General features: G+C 38.0%; 1 protein-coding gene across 2 annotated transcripts in view; it reads right to left on the minus strand.

Annotated features, from left to right (window-relative positions):
- Positions 1-17990, minus strand: part of LOC114658415 (cadherin-4-like) — a 2147065-nt gene that overhangs the window by 1052650 nt on the left and 1076425 nt on the right. For both annotated transcript variants that reach the window (XR_007936098.1, XM_051932859.1), the window contains exons 12-15: positions 15774-15916; positions 10964-11197; positions 10438-10677; positions 1135-1274 (exon numbers count right to left, since the gene is read on the minus strand). Coding sequence is in view for 1 of the 2 variants with exons in the window: in XM_051932859.1 (XP_051788819.1) it covers positions 1135-1274; positions 10438-10677; positions 10964-11197; positions 15774-15916 (757 nt within the window). In the remaining variant the exon portion in view is untranslated. The remainder of the gene's footprint in view (positions 1-1134; positions 1275-10437; positions 10678-10963; positions 11198-15773; positions 15917-17990) is intronic.

The raw sequence follows: 17990 nt of genomic DNA on the forward strand, positions 1-17990 counted from the left end.
ACATAAATCTAAAAATACAGATATATATGCACAGTGCTTTTTGTGTAATGTTTTGCTAGTCTGAAGCTATAATCATTCTTCCAGTGAAAGATTGAAAGGCTTCCCCATCCAGTGCTTTTTCAATTCTCTTCAGATTGAAAGCCTACTGGGAAATAAAGAAAAGCCTTCTTTGTTAAAACAGAATGCAATATAACAGTCATGCCTACCATAACATTTTAGCAACATTTATGATTATATTTGAACAAAAAAGCACTGTACATTCATACATACATACAATGTGTGCACAGATATTAGGGATGCAATTAACTGATTTCCATCAACCACCATGTAAGCAATAATCTGTTTTTCTCGGTCTTAGGTTTTGATAAATGTTAAATGTTTTACTTCTCAGCTTTCAATGAGCAACATATGTCGAAAATGCCTACCTCTGGGTCACCACCCTGCCAAATAGCTAACCAGCATGCCTGTAAACTTAAACAGATTATGTAGCTGCCTTCTCCCTTGGTTTGTCAATATCCAGAGCCTAACTTATGTTGGGGACCTGTCACCTCCACACTTATTGAAATAAAATAGTTTCACACTTGCTAAAAGAGGCAGACACAGAAAAAGTCACAAAGGTAACATATCACAAATAATTTTAAAAAACCCTAATCCTAAGCTTACCCCTAACCCCTAAAAATATTGGTCACTTTTTTAATTAACTAAAAATTGCTCTCAGCAGATGTCAACTAATAAAGTAAAAACATGTCTCATTTACATCCCTAAAATAATCTACACATTTATGTATATGACATACACAAAACCACAAGTACTGTGTACTGTATTTACCTACACAATACAGCGTATATGTTACACTTTACAGAAGAATCGAATGTCTAAATATAAAACAGCTCATAATACAAGCATTTCTTTACCACATCTACATCTGATTGGTAAATGTTACAAAATTCTAAGATTTTAAAGTCTATTAAAGCCAAAAACATGAACTTTAGAATAAAGGCACATTTTTGGAGATATTTGGAGGCAGCCCAAAACAGATTCTCCCATAACATATACACATAGAAACTATAAAACAGGACAACTTTCCTTTATCTTCCTTCTCTGTTTTTTGTCTTTTTTTAGCACTGGGCTGACCTGATCTTCCTCGCCACCACCTTCTTCATCATACTTCAGAATGTTGTCTCGGACATCGTCCTCGGGATCAATGAGCAGTTGTTTGGTTTGTCTCTCCTTCTCCCGTCGTTTCATCCACAGGACAAACAGGAGCACCATGGCTGAAATGATACAAATATTTTAGTCCCATTGATTGAAGAAGCAGACACTACAGACAAACAGAGTGGAATCACTCTTAAATTCCTGTCAACTTTTGTTGTGAAAATCTTCTCCCAGGCAACACAAGAATGGCTGTTTATAGGAGGGGATTTGTCTAAAAGCTGTTTGCAACTAGAAAAACAACATCGAGAAACACGAATAAAAAATTATAAATTTTGAAGAATGGGGGTACAAAAGGGTTAATTGAAAGTATACCATAAAGATAAAATACATTTTATTGCTACTGTTTACAAAGCTTAATATTTTTAAACTCTTTAATGTGTGTCAAGTGAGGCAACTTGCCCAGAACACTAACATACAAAGCACTGCCTTTACCTCCCCTCTCTTTCTTTCTTATGACTGTGGAGACAGAAGACACACTTGGTATACCGTTCTCTAGTCGTGCCCTTCTTCTTGCACAGGCATAACTACTTATGTCATCAGTGCAGCCTCAAGAGTGTCTCTGTCTGCCAGGGCACTACCCATCACAAATATTCAATTTAAAAAAATAGAATATAAAATCACTTAGTAATTTTGTTGGAAAGTTTAAGTATTTCCATGAGCTGTACTTTGTATTTTACCATGTCGCTATGTGCCTAAATCTACCAGGTGTGTTCATAAATCCTTGATGCCTTAGCTTATGTTTCTGCTTACTGATGGAACTTTGCTTTTTATCAGTCCTTATTTTCCTCTATTTTCGAACAAAGAAGAAACATTCTCTGACCGATGTGTTAATATTAACAGGACTATATTTGAAACACTTAAGTAGATTCATTCAGCCATTCTGCCTGAAGTGTGCAAACTGTTCACATCAAACATCAAAACTTCCAGTCAGTGTTTGAGTATGGTGATGCACATTAGAGGTCCATGGCAATGCATGAGTTTTTTAAATAGAAACAGTGCAGCTCAAGCTTGTGGGCACAGGAGTGCTGCACTTCGAAGCTGTGTGGCCGTGAGGTGTTCACTGGGAAGACAAGCTATTTGCTTGTTACATGCAGGTGTGATCAGCTCACGAGTCATCAGGCGGAGCACCTGCACCCACAAGGCAAATAAGGAGCCTGGGAAAGAACAAGGAGAGCAGGCGAACAAGATCAAAAAAGAAAGCTGGAGATGAAATGAAAGGATGTGAAGAAACATGAGTTAGAAGGGAAGTTAGATCCAGGGCAGAGGAGGCATAGCAGTCGAGGAAGAAGCCCAGTGTGGAGCAGTGGTATATGTGAGGGTAGGGTTGCTCCTACTGAGCACAAAGTGAGAAGGAGTGTCCGACTGCTCACAGAGGGCAAGTGACGGTGGTGGGAGAAGGGAGTAGGGTACAAGGCCCACAGGGTCCCCGAGGATGCCAAGGGATTGAGGTGGGAACACAAGCCAGATAAAGTTGACCGAGCATGCCATAGGGTCTGGGGTGAGCAGACCTTAAGGGTGACCAGAGGAGACATGAATTGGGTGGATGCACTTCGAGTTTAGGGAGAGAACTGATCCTGTCTGTGCTTAAAACCCTGATTTTAACCCGCTTTGGGATTATTTATTTATTCATTGTGACTATAACTTCCACAGAGACTCTGTTCTTATTGGATTATTTTTTCATGAAGAACTGGCACTGCATTTTAATTTGGACAATACGTTACTGTTTGAAAATAAAATGCAATGAGCTCTTTTTTACACTACTTTAGTTGTTATATGTCCTCATTGTACTAGTCCATCTTCAGCTCAAGACTATTGATAACATTGGGTTCAAGAGGAGTATGAAACAGTTTGAATCAAAATATCAAGTCAGTTATTCAAGATTTGGAGCTGTTGTTTAATTTGGCTCTTTTTCAATAGCTCCCATTGTGCTTGACCTGCCATTTTGAGTGTAGTTGACCTATTTTACCACAGTAAATTGCAAATTTGTAGTGATTAATGAGCACTTATAAGTCTGAATGTGTACAGATACATGTGAACACTGAATCACAACAGCAAATGATCCTCCGGTTGTAGTAGCACTAAACATTTCCAGATGAATGTGGACATTGAACTGTAAGCTCTTGCTACAGAGGCTTTTTTTCATAATGTACAAGAATAATTTTGCTACAAGCAAAAATTTAGTTTGCTTATTTTAATGTCACACCAAATTTTAGTTGGATAATCTGACTTTTTTCCAGAATTTTCATATGTTTTGTTAATTTTATGTGCAGACAGACAGATGACATCTAAGGTATGCCAGCCTTATGCTGAAGTGACACCAAAAAAGAAAATATATTACAGAAACAATTGAAGAGTTCAGTGTACCACTAAAACAAGCAAACCTTTCCATTTATAGAGTGAACTAAGGTTTCTAAATGCATTATATAACTCTTTATTGCATAGAAATGTCTGCTTTGTAATTCCAGGTATCATCATTACATGTTTAGGTCACTTAATAGTAGTAGTAGTAGTAATATCGTAACATACACAAAAAACAGTGAAATTATAATTTGCAAATCCATTTATATATGCAACCTGTCACCCCTCTCTGACACTATCATAAATGGAATGGGTTAAAGCACATAAGTCCATATTACTTAATGTTCATTGAATTTCCCCTGGTTGCCCAGGTTTTATTTCATTTCTATGTGCTATGGTTCCTGTGTGGCGTCCCTTTATTTTTTAGACTCACATCCCTGAAATGGCTTTATCAAATACACTGAAATTAACCACATATCATTTTTTAGTTTAAGGAATCTGATTGTAATCAACCTGTAACAATATAATGGTGCACAGAATGGGCAAACTATTCCAAATACTATAGCTGATTTAGTGTTGTTACTCTCAGTGCACCACTCAGAGTATTTTAACCCACTGTATCTGAATGTGGTATCACAGCTCTACAGCAATAATAATAATAATAATAATAATAATAATAATAATAATACATTTTATTTATATAGCGCCTTTCCCATGCTCAAGGCACTTACAGAATATAATAAAGAACGGCAGCGTATACAGTATATAGCATTGTACAAACGAGATAAAAAATAAAGAAGATTAAGACAGTGAATTCTGAAAAAAAAAAAAAAAGAAACAGACAACATAATTGATAGTCTAGCACACACACACAGGTTACATTAGCATCTTGACAGAGAAGTAAACTGAGAGGAGGGTAATAAAGTCAAGTAGAGCTAAAAGCCTTCCTGAACAGATGAGCTTTGAGTTGCTTTTTAAAAGAATTCATGGAGTCAGCTGACCTGATTAATTTTGGTAGGTCATTCCAGAGTCTGGGTGCTATACAGGTGAAGGCCCTGTCACCCATGGAGTGTAGATTAGTGAGGGGCACAACAAGATTGCCAGAATCAGAGGACCTTAGTGGGCAGGCAGGCACATAGTGATGGAGAAGGTCACTGATGTAGTTTGGCGCGAGGTTATTTAAGGCTTTGTAAGTTATTAGTAGGATTTTATATTCGATTCTGTAAGACACAGGGAGCCAGTGGAGACGGAGAAGGATGGGTGTGATGTGCTTGCTGCTGCTGGTTCGAGTAAAGACTCTTGCAGCTGAGTTTTGAATAAGCTGGAGCTGTGATATAAGATTAGAAGGGGCACCTGCCAGTAGGGAATTACAACAATCGATGCGGGATGTGATAAAAGCATGGACAAGTTTCTCAGCGTTAGAAAAGGAGAGGAAGGAGCGAACACGGGATATGTTACGGAGGTGAAAGTAAGAAAGTTTCTTAATGTGATTTATGTGGGCAGAATAAGAGAGGGAGGAATCAAAAATGACACCAAGATTTTTTACAGTAGAGGCAGGTTTGATGAGATCACTGCCAAGATAGACTGGGAAGGAGCTCATTTTATTAAGTTGCATTTTAGTCCCAATTTGCAGGAGTTCAGTTTTATTGCAATTTAATTTTAAAGAGTTCTGCTCCATCCAGGTCCAGCAGCTGATTGGAAAGCTCTATGTCAGTTTGTGTCAAGAGCAGAGGGAATTATCGGGATACAGCTTCTAGCAAATGGTGCCTCAGCCATGCACACAGTCTATTTGAACTTCTCTCATTTGGCAAACGCCTCAGAGCCTTTCTAAACGCACTCAATCAGTCCATCAAGTGCTCCCGGTAGAACTGTTTGTACTTATAAGTACAATTATCTCACTGTAAACGTGTATTATACTTGTAATATTGCTCAACTTAGCCACTTATGCTTTCACATTGTATATTTTTCAAAGGTTTTTTTATCATATTATTATTATTATTATTGTGGTTGTTATTTTACCATTTTATAGGAAAATAAGTTTATGGAAGATTTGCATATTGAATCTCATTGTACCATACAATAATAATAAAGGAATTCAATTCAATTCAATAAAAGAAAGCCTTTATATGCAGATGATGATGACTGGCTTCTAAGTTGATTTAGATTTCCAGGCGGTATCTTCTTGGAGCTCTTGATATCATTTTTAAGATGAAATGCAGTAAAGTATATATATTACATTATGCAGATAAATTGTTAACGTCATTTAAATAATGTAAACTGTTAATAATTAAACATGTGAGAACACGGTGGCGCAGCAGTATCGATGAACTGGCGCCCCATTCAGGGAATGTTCCTGCCTCGCATTGTGTGCTTGCTGGGACTGCCGCGACTCTCAATGAATACAGTAATCCCTCCTCCATCGCGGGGGTTGCGTTCCAGAGCCACCCGCGAAATAAGAAAATCCGCGAAGTAGAAACCATATGTTTATATGGTTATTTTTATATTGTCATGCTTAGGTCACAGATTTGCGCAGAAACACAGGAGGTTGTAGAGAGACAGGAACGTTATTCAAACACTGCAAACAAACATCATTTGTCTCTTTTTCAAAAGTTTAAACTGTGCTCAATGACAAGACAGAGATGACAGTTCAGTCTCACAATTAAAAGAATGCAAACATATCTTCCTCTTCAAAGGAGCAAAAAAATCAATAGGGCTGTTTGGCTTGTAAGTATGCGAAGCACCGCGGCACAAAGCTGTTGAAGGCGGCAGCTCACACCCCCTCCGTCAGGAGCAGAGTGAGAGTGAGAGAGAGAGAGACAGATAAAAAAATCAATACGTGCCCTTTGAGCTTTTAAGTATGCGAAGCACCGTGCAGCATAGTTAAAAGCTGCACACAGAAGGTAGCAACGTGAAGATAATCTTTCAGCATTTTCAGACGAGCGTCCGTATCGTCTAGGTGTGCGAACAGCCCCCCTGCTCACACCCCCTACGTCAGGATCACAGATAGCGCAAGAGAGAGAGAAAGAAAAGTAAGTTGGGTAGCTTCTCAGCCATCTGCCAATAGCGTCCCTTGTATGAAATCAACTGGGCAAACCAACTGAGGAAGCATGTACCAGAAATTAAAAGACCCATTGTCCTCAGAAACCCACGAAGCAGCGAAAAATCCGCGATATATATTTAAATATGCTTACATATAAAATCCGCGATGGAGTGAAGCCGCGAAAGGCGAAGCGCGATATAGCGAGGGATTACTGTAGATGGATGGAATAATTAAACATTCCTTAAAAACTGGCATTCTAAGCTTACAGATGGCCTGAAATTTATTAAAGAGCTGATTGTGTGGCGATTGGTTACTTGGAGAAAGAAAAGGAAGGACAGGAATTGGGGGTTAGTATGTTTGAAAGAGACAATACTGCTGCAATAAATTATTTTATCAAGGGTCGCACATAGCGCAGCAAGCATCTTGAGGGAGGCAGGAACAATCTCTGGACAGGGTGCCAGCTCGTTGCTACCACTGCACCACTGTGCCCCCATGTTTTATGCATGCTTTAATTCTCATCATCATGAAAATGATATCAAGTATACATCTCAGTATTTAAATTGTTCAAAGAGCTGTAATATCATGAATGTAATGTATTCTGTGTCCTATTGGCATAAGAGAAAGCCAGTTTAAGAAGCACATAGTGATTCACACACATAGAATACGAAGCATTTAACGTGCTACTTTAGCTATAATGGGATTTGAGAAACTATTAAAAGATTTTAAGTTGAATTTTATGACGTTCTACTCTCATGACAAAATAAACTACATGAATAAAGTGGAAATTTTCCATTGTGTCCCTGTTTTTTTCTTTTCTCTGTACCTTGATATGCTTCCATATGACACTCAGACGGTGGGCTACGACTCGCCTTTTCACTGCGACTTTGATATCTGACCACTTCTTTTTATTTCGGCACTGTGCAACTTTCTGAACTTGAACTTTTGAGTTTCTCTGCCACTCTATGTCACTCAATCAACTTTCTTTTGTTGTTTATACCACTGCTTAAATCAACAAATAGTACGTTTTTCCTTGCCTCCACTTGGTATTCTCTGAAATTATTTTTTTCCTGTGCTTTTGCCATTGTCTTTTCACAGAATGCTGAACTTAAGAGGCTATTTATATTGATTTGCATATTCAAAGAGGCGTAATTCTGGGAGGAGTCGGGGTGGGGCGGCAGTCGCATGCACATGTGTTACATTTCATGCTGACCAGAATTTATGTAGTGGAAGAATGTGGAAGTTGACGTACACACAGATTTTTGCATCTGGATTTTTTTGTATGTATACACATTTCTGTTTTTGTCCATACGCCATATTTTAGTGTGAATTCTACACACAGCATTATACATGAGGCCCCAGGAGTGGCCAGATCAACCACCTGGTACATTCTTAAAGAGAAGGAACACATTGGTGAGCTCAGCAACACCAAGAGGTCTGGACAACCATGGAAGACAACTGGGCTAGATGATTGCAAAATTCTTTCCTTGGTGAAGAAAAAACAATTCACAATATTTAGCCAAACCTAGAACACTCTCTGATAGGTAGGCCTATTATTGCCAAAGTCTACAATCAAGAGAAGACTTCACAAAAGCAACTACAGAGGGTTTACCACAAGGTGCAAACCTCTGCTAAACCTCAAGCACAAGAAGGACAGATTAGACGCCGCGAGAAAATATTTTTAAAAAAACATTCCAGTTTTGGAACAGTTTTCTGTGGACAAATGAAATTCAGATCAATTTGTACCTGAATGTTGGACAGAGAAGAATATGAAGAAGAGAAAGAATGGCTCATGATCTGTTTCATACCACATCATCTGTGAAATATGGTGGTGGCAGTGTTATGGCATGGGCATGCGTGACTGCCAATGGAAGTGGATCACTGGAGTTTATTGATGATATGACTACTCACAAAAATTGAAGGATGATTTCTGAAGTGAACAGGGCTATACTGTTTGCTCAGATTCAGACAAATGTTGCAATACTGATAGAACAATGTAGTGGTGCTACATGATAAACATTGTCTTAAATGTATTATGCTGAGTTGCGTCTTTCGTAGTGTTGTCCTGTTTACATGGTCTTTGTGTGTCTATGAAAATATTGTCCCCTGCAAACAAAGGGGGAAGGATAACATTGTGAAACCATGGTCCCCGTGTTAGTTTGGCCTTTCAATCTCATCATTTTGCATCCGGGTCAATACTATTTAAAACATAAGGACGGAAGGAGAAAGAGACCTGTTTTTTGTTTCCACACCAACAGCTCATCGCCAAGCCAAGAAAAGAACAAGGATCAAGAACGATGAGAGTGTTTTTGTCATTTTGGAGAGCAGCCAGCCATCATTGTTGTCCATATATAATTGCTGTAGGACACTTTTACAACTGAATCAGGTTCAGCACCATTACTTATACTCCATTTAAGCTTTGGACTTTTGTGAGTGTTTTGTGTTCTCTGTGTGTCATTTTGTGTCATGTGCAGTGTGGTAGCAAGGGAGGGCTTGTGTTGTGTGTGTGTGTATATTTATATATATATAAATACAGTATATAGGGCGGCATGGTGGTGCAGTGGTAGCGCTGCTGCCTCACAGTAAGGAGACCCGGGTTCGCTTCCCGGGTCCTCCCTGCGTGGAGTTTGCATGTTCTCCCCATGTCTGCATGGGTTTCCTCCAGGTGCTCCGGTTTCCTCCCACAGTCCAAAAACATGCAGGTTAGGTGTATTGGCGATCCAAATTGTCCCTGGCGTGTGTGTGTGTGTCCTGCGGTGGGCTGGTGCCCTGCCTGGGATTTGATATATATATATATATATATATATATATATATATATATATATATATATATATATATATATATATTTTTTTTTTTTTTTTGGTTGCACTTTTTAGTATTATATTATTCTGCCGGGTACTTTTAGGGTGTAATGAGGGAGCTTGGAAGGGAATTAATTATATATTGTTTTGCCATTTTGCTTCCATTTACTCTTAATATATACATCCATTATTATTATTTTTTTACCAACTGTTTGCCTTATGATTATTTAACTATTGACTAGGGAAGTTTATTTGGAAGAAGTACAGCTTGTCAGGTCTGATGTTCCTCATCTTGCCAGGCCACGGGTCTTGGTGGCCGTTACAACAATACTTCACAATACAGATGGATAATGAAGCAAAACATACTGTGGCAGCAAAGCAAATGCTTTTCAAGGCAAAGAAGTGGAATATCTTTAAATGACCAGGTCAATCAACTGACCTCAACCCAATTTAACATGCATTTCACTTGCTGAAGACAAAACTGAAGGCAGAAAATCCAACAAACAAGCAGCACCTAAAGACACCTGCAGTAATGGCCTAGCAAAGCAACAGTAGGGTGGAAACCCTGCACTTGATGAAGGCCATGGTTTCCAGACCTCATGCTGTTATTGACTGCAAAGAATTTTCAAGTAAGCATTGAAAATGATTGTACTATTCATGATTATGTTTGTCCAAATACTTTTTAGCCTGTAAAAATGGAGGGACCATGTAAAAAAATGGCTGTAATTTCTAAATGGCTCCTAAAATGTTTTTGTTAAATGCCTTAAATTAAAACTGCAGGTCTACACTTCAATCACATCTTAATTGTTTCATTTCAAATCAATTGTGGTGGCAGACAGAACATAAATTATGAAAATTGTATCACTGTTCAAATACTTATAGACCTGATTGTATATTGCATTAAACTGCTAAAGGATGTTCTATGACTTCCAGTATATTCCACCAGAAAAATTAAGACAAAAAAATACATCAGTCATTGCTGAGGGTTGATCATTATATGCTCTAGTCTCTGAGATTTGTAGTGTCCTGTTGCCTTGATTCTGAGTGCTAACTAGGTAGCGTATGTAATGTTCTAGTATACTCACTGAGCAGGATGATGATGCAGATGAGAATTGCAATGATGGCTCCAGTACCAAGTCCAGCAGCAGCTACAGCTCCAATTGTCATACAGTCTCTGTTCTCATCACAAGGACAAACCTTGACTTTGATCACAGTTGTGTTTGACAGAGGGGGATTCCCTGAGTCTGTGATTATAATGGGAACATCATATACCCCAGATTCAAGATGCATAATGCGCTGACTCAACTTCAGCTGTGCATAGTCACCTGTGGGGAGAAGCATTTTTTTTACTTTAATATTCAAATGACAATTCTCTTGTGTAGTTGTAACTATATATGGAATCTGTGTTTTGTTTTAACATACCAAAGATGCTGAATGTACAGATCTGTGTAAAAACCTATTTCTGAAATTTTCTAAATATTATTAATAATATTAACACATTCTTTTCTTTGATTACATAACATCAGAAAGTCTTGTTTTCTTCACCTCATTTAAAAAAGGCTAAATCAATGGTCTCATATTTAATCTGAATCATGAAAGGACTGCTCTCACCAGTAAGCCGAGTGATAGTCCAGTTGCGCTGAACTCCAGAAGGATACGAAGGCAGCTCAAAAATAAAAGGGCCAACATTGGGGTCGGTGTCAGCGTCTGCTGCAGTAATGTTGATGGCATTAGCGTTTGGGTTCTCACAGATCTGGGCCTCCTTCGGTAGCAGCTCTGGTGGATTGTCATTTATGTCTATCAGGTAAATTTGGAGTGTGCCTGTTCCACTTGCAGGAGGAGATCCTGTAAAAGCAAGACAAAATATTACCTACATTTCAGTCTTCAGCTTTATAATTTTATTTATCTATCAACAAGTCTCTTTAAAAAAATATTTTTATAGTGTTATCATACAAACCATTTAATGAATCCTTTTTGAACCTGCAAATAGAACGAGGGAAGACAAGAAGCAATCATATGGGAGAAAGAAAGTCCCTATGGACAGGAGAGATCATGAAAACTGCTACAGTGCACTTCTTCAATAACCAAATTAAGTTTAAAAAAAAAGAGAGAAAAAGAAAAACTTTGTCCAAATCATGTTCATAAACAATAAATAAAAATGTTAAAAGAAAACGTTTTTATACATCAAGTACTATCTATCTATCTATCTATCTATCTATCTATCTATCTATCTATCTATCTATCTATCTATCTATCTATCTATCTATCTATCTATCTATCTATCTATCTATCTATCTATCTATCTATCTATCTATCTATCTATCTATCTGCTCTTATTTTGCTCAGTGCACACTGAATCCTTGCCACTCACATTGTATCTTACTATAATTGAAGGTTTTTGAATACCGTCACTAGAGATGTCCAATTTAAAACAACAGATTAATGGACATCCATGCTCTTTCTTTAAACTGAAAGGAAACACAAGCTTTCTGGATGCATGGAACACAAAGCTTTGACTGTATGTTTAACTATTTAATTGTTTTGACTTTGATTGAATTTGCTTATTGTTTGTTAACGTTTGAGTCACTCAAGTCATGTGTATAATGGTTTATTTTTCTAAGCCACTTGGAATAAAGATAACTGCTAAAAAAATAACAGTTCATTCACTTTCTAACAAACTTTTCCAGGTTAAGGAGGCAATAGGCCAAACCACTGAATGGTCACTGTCCCTTTGCAAGGCATACTTATGCACATATCCTCATTTGCTCATATTGATAGTAAAGCCAAATTTGCCTTGAAAACGAAAATAATTTGGACTTTTGCATGTGAATAGTTTCTTCAGTCAAATGATGTATTATACAGTGTCCAGCTTACTTGGGAAAACATGCAGGAAAATGATTCGCAGCATAATTTTTAATTAAAAATTATTCAGTTTCTAAGCTCAAAATACATTTAGTAAAGGGATATTTAACTACAGAAACAGTCATAATAGCCCACATGGTGGCACAAGTTTGCACTGATTCCTCACAACATGTACATTAGGGTTTGAGTTCAGGATACTCCCTGTGTGCAGTTTGTACTGTCCCCACATGTCCATGGGTGTTTGTTCTGGGAGTTCTGGTTTCCTCTCATAATCCAAAGGTGTGCAGGTTAGGTGAACAGGCAATTCTAAATGGGCCCCTGATACATATGTGTGTATCTAGCTAAGTATAAATCCCTTCTTGCATCCTTTTCTTTTACCACCATCAACAGTAAGGTAAGGTTCTATCAGATCAGAATTAACAGCTCCACTGTCACATGCTCTCTGTTCTCCGCTTTCACCTCCCCTTATTTAACTCTACTCCACCTCCTCCCCCAATCTCCTTGTTTGTTGATGACTTTGCCACCTTTTTTCAGGATAGGTTGGCTGCTATCAACAGTCAGTTTTCACCCTCACTACCACCCATTATGCCTCCTCCCAAGCATCACCCAGCATTCTCCACATTCTCTCCAGTCTCTTCCACATATGTTTTCAACTTCCTCTCCAATCACTCCACTACCTGTTCACTTGACCCTACCCCTTAAGGTTATTTCCTCATCAATCATCTCTGCAATTACACACATCATTAACTCTTCACTCAGCTCAGGCACATTTCCTGCCATTTTCAAACACGCTCTGATGACCCCACTCCTCAAAAAACCTACACTCAGTCCATCCCAAGTTAACAGTTTCAGGCCTGTCTCTCTCCTTTACTTTCTTTCCAAAATACTTGAATGTGCTGCTTTTAACCAGGTCTCTTCCTTCCTTGTAAAGGATGGACTGTTCGATACTTACCAGTAACGACTATGGTCAACCAGCTATGATTTGCTAGAGCTACCAACATGTCATCAGTCCTCATCCTTCTAGACCTCTCCTCTAGATCCCTCTAGACCTTTCCATGGACCACCAGGCATGGGAAAAACTTTATGAATGAAATCCACCCACAGCATCATACAGGCTAAGGAGTGAATCCAAACCAAATGCCAGTTAGGGATCAAAGAAGAAAAAGACCTCTCCTTTGTGTTCGACATAATCAGCCACAACATTCTTCTTGTCTCCCTCACTGACAGTGGTATCACTGTGACTACTCTCAGAAGGTTTGAGTCTTACATCTCAGGCAGATCCTACAGTGTGCCCTGGCAAGGAGTGTTTTCAAAGGCGTATCAAACATGTACAGGGTGCCCCAAAGATCGATGATGGGTCCTTTACTTTTCTCTCTGTATACCACCTTGCTGAACTCCATTATTCAATCCCATGGGTTCTCTTATCAGTGCTATGCTGCAGCCGTACCTGTCCTTCCCTTCTGAAGACAACATGGTATCAGCTACAGTCTCTGCATATCTTACTGATATCTCATCTGGATGAAGGACCACCATCTACAGCTCAACCTGGCCCAAACAGAGCTTCTTGTGCTCCTGACCAACCAGTTCAATTCCCCATCTCTGTACAGCTTGCCCCACTGTCACTAACACCTGCCACGTCAGTATGTAACCTTTTGTTGGTGATCGATGACCAGTTATCTTTTTCTGACCACATTTCTGCTCTCTCTCATTCATGCAGGTTCACACTGTACAACATTTGTAAGATCAGACCTTATCTGCAGCACAACTTCTGGCCCAGGTATTGGTCTTGTCTCGTCTGGACTACTGAAACTCTCTTCTGGGCAGGAGTACTCGAATGTGCTATCAAGCTGCTGCAGGTGGTCCAAAATGCAGCGGCCTGTCTTGTATTTAACCAGCTGAGCTAGGCACGTGTCACTCTTCTTTTCAGGATGCTACATTGGCTCCCTGCAGCAGCATGCATTAAGTTCAAATCACTGATGCTTGCCTACACTGTAGTCAATGGGTCAGCACCTGTGTATATGGAAATACCGGTGAGGTGATATGCTCCTTCTCACCCACTAAGGTCTGCCAGAGAACAACGTCTGGTGATGTTGCCTCTGCATGGTATCAAGTCTTAATCCAGACTCTTTTCCTGTGCAGTTCCTAGTTAGTGGAATGGGCTACCCACCTCCATCTGTACTGCAGACTCCCTCAATGTATTTAAGAAGCAATTGAAAACCCATCTGTTTTGTGAATATCTAACTGATGAAGAAGAAGAAGAAGAAGAAACTGCTTTGTAATCTTTCATACTGTTAGTTGATTTGTTGTCACATTAAGTTTAATTGCTTTAATGATTGTCAATCTATGATTGCAAATGTATTAGTTATAACATCTTTACACTTGTGGTAATCAGCTTTTGTTAACTGTCCTACTACATTTGCTGAATGAACATGGCCTAGCCTAATGTTACACAATTATATTTACCTCTTTTCTAAGTCACTTTGAATAAAAGTGTCTACCAAGAACTTAATCTAAATATACATGTGTGTATGTTCACCCCACAATGTTTCTACCCGATTATTGTTGGGATAGGGTCCAGCTTCCCTGCAACCCTGCTCAGGTTAAGCGAGTTTGGAAAATGGATGGAAGGAAATAACAATTATAATACATTTTTTTATATAGCACCATTCCCATGCTCAGCTAGTAAGTAATCAGTAAATCGTGAGAGATAACGTGTGTTGAATGTACACTTAAAAAACTGAAATACTGACCAAGTGAACTTATAGATTTGTGATTTTTACAGTGTATGTTACTGGTAGATTATTGCAATTATAATTCAAATGTTTTACAACAAATGCACCAGAATGTATTTAAATTCTCATTGTGTTTGGTACTTAAAATGCAAAACCTGGTAAGAGGTACTGTATAAACATAAATTAAACAAAATAAAAAAAAATCTTGAAATAATGAAAATGATAAACACAAAATAATGCTACTCTCTCTACTTTTCACAATGCATTAGTCTCTAGCAAAAAGTCCTTTCATTTGCTCTTAAACAGATTAACTACTTCCACCATCTGCCTTGAAGTTTTAACAGATGGATGTAATGTAATATTGTGTTAGTAAACTGAGTATATATCAGTAATGAAATTACTGAAATATGGGCAGGGTAAAAAGTTAAAAGGTTTAATATTAAATAGACAGTATGGTAAATGCATTTCAAGATAATTAAGTAGTTCTAACCATCAGCTACAAATGTGAGTGTAGTGCTGATGCAGGACCTTCATTTATTTTTGGGTATTCTTTACCCTCCCACAGATCTCAGAATGTTTATGAATGATCAGCTCATTATAACATTTTTTTAATCAAACAGCAGTAAGACTTCTTTCTTGTAGTTTGTACAAACATTTTCCTTTCCTGGAAGTATTTTACTAGATGGACTGGCATTTCATCCAGGGTGGATTTCTGCCTTTTACTTGTTGCACCTTTCTGTAACCAACAAATAGATTTAGTTGGTTTAGTGATAGTATGTTCTGTCACAGCCATAACAGATATTATCAGTTAGTAGGATTACACTTACCATTGTCAACAGCTAGGAATGTGGCCTCATAAATGTTATTTTTAATGAAGCTTGACTCTCTATCCAGAACTGCCATGGTGGTGATCTGGCCGCTGGTTGCATTAATTTTTAGCCAGTTGGCAGGATCTGAGAGTTTCGAATACCTTGAAATGAGAAAAATCAATAAAAATGAGGTTATACTTCTTATAGCACAAGTAAAACAATGGCATTCATTTCCATAGTGGGCCATGCATCAAAGTCAGACTACATAGGTTAATGCTACCAATAGTTTGTTTAGTGAAATGTTAAGCTTTTAAGTCTTTACATGAACCTTAACATCCACACAAAATGTATAAAAATAAGTAGTTGAGCAATGTACAGGCAGACACACTTCTTAAATATTGGAAATGAATATCTAAAATCCTGTCCAATCAGTATGCTTATTCTAGTCATGATATTATAAAATTTGCAACAGACTGAATTCTGAAAAAAAAGACATAACTAGTGTTCAGGCCCATCACAGTCATTCTGTACTTTAAGTTATATCATGTAACATCCTTTAAAATTCCTGATCATGTTTTCATATGCAGTAATCATGACACTCTGATACAAACCCAACAGTAAAGAAAATTACAAATAGCTACCTTCTCGTGTTGCAGTTCCAGGTGGACCAAAATATACCCACCTTCTAAATAATGGTTTATTAAGGTGGCAGGGAAAGTTTCTTTTTCATAATATCTATTCAGCCATTTATTGACTAAGTTTGCTTTATTACAGCATTATTGTGAGTCACAGCAGCATTAGGCAGGAATCAACACCAATGAATTGTGATGTGATTTCATGACAAAACACTTAGTGTAGTTGGCAGGACTGGGACTGTGAATGGATGGAGCATGGTTGCGGTGATGCATAAACGATGGGGGCTGAGTGAGAACAAGATTAGCTGATGTCACTAAGCAGTGTTTCATCTGCAGTGCTTACAGGGAGTGTCTGTGTACCTTAGAAAAGAAGTGTTTCTGTTGCTCAGTGTAGAAGGAGCCTTTGTAATCCAGACATTGACGGTTTGCAGCTAGTTACCAGCAGATACCACAGTCCAAATGTCCGAACTGGGATGATTCATGGTGTAACTTCACGACAAAACAACGCATGTCTCTCCTCTTAGATTGACTGGTGACTGTAAGTTGGCCCAGTGTAAGTAAGGGTGAATTATAATGTACTTACACCCTGTACTTACATCCAATGCTCTTGGATTAGGATTCTGGCTCCCAACAACATTAAAATTTAATTAACAGGGTTCAGGGGGTGGATGGATTACCTGTGCCCAATACCAGCTTTTATGCCTCTAAAATTCCTCTAATTTTAAACATATTGTGTAATTCTTACCTGTTTATTTCCAATATAAACACTATTCAGTTTGACATAGCTTGTCACTGATCACTTAGTCATGGCACAGTGTGATTTACATAGTGAAAAAAAAACAGGTTGAGAGTGTTGGGAAATATCCATTCAAGACCACATTGAAAGTATTGTTTTGGTTTTTTTTTTAAATATAGGTAATCAGTCTTCCCAAAAAGTCATTACTGATTATCTGTAAGTGGATATAAGGTATCAGGTATGTAAAACACTTTTGGGAATTGGTTTGGTCTTTTAAACAATTACTCTCATTTGAATATTTCTTTGATTAAAATGTTAAACTCTCTAGAGTTTAAACAGACTTGAATTTAAACCTTAAAATGCAGACTCATATATAGAACAGCAAGTGTTAGTTACATGGAGAGTTACAATGTCAAGGAAGACACCAATCCAATAATTAGTACAAAAAAAGCCTGCTACCTTTACCTTTGGAAGTGCATGCTAGTAGAAAATAAAGGCTCTGACCTCTCCTAACTCTGACTCTGGTTAATTAGATCTGAATAACAAAGGTTTTGAGAGCTAACTGCGGAATTTAATACCTGCCACACTTAACAAGTTGTTTTTTATCACCAGTGTTCCGTAAGGTGTAGGTTTGCCCTAGTAATGGTGGGAAAAGGGTTTAGAAAATATGCTGGTCAGACAGTTTTGTGCTTGTTACCACTGCTTAGGTCACAGTTGTTTAAGGTGTTGATGTTGTATAATATGGTGCTATTATGAGAGCTGTGTTGAAATCGAAAATTATTAGAAATGTGATTAAAAAACTTTACAAAGGATAAAAATGCGTGGAGAGGTACACTTTCTCATTTTGAAAAGGTCACAAATAAT

The sequence above is a fragment of the Erpetoichthys calabaricus genome, chromosome 10, assembly GCF_900747795.2.
Source record: "Erpetoichthys calabaricus chromosome 10, fErpCal1.3, whole genome shotgun sequence".
Taxonomy (NCBI): domain Eukaryota; kingdom Metazoa; phylum Chordata; class Cladistia; order Polypteriformes; family Polypteridae; genus Erpetoichthys; species Erpetoichthys calabaricus.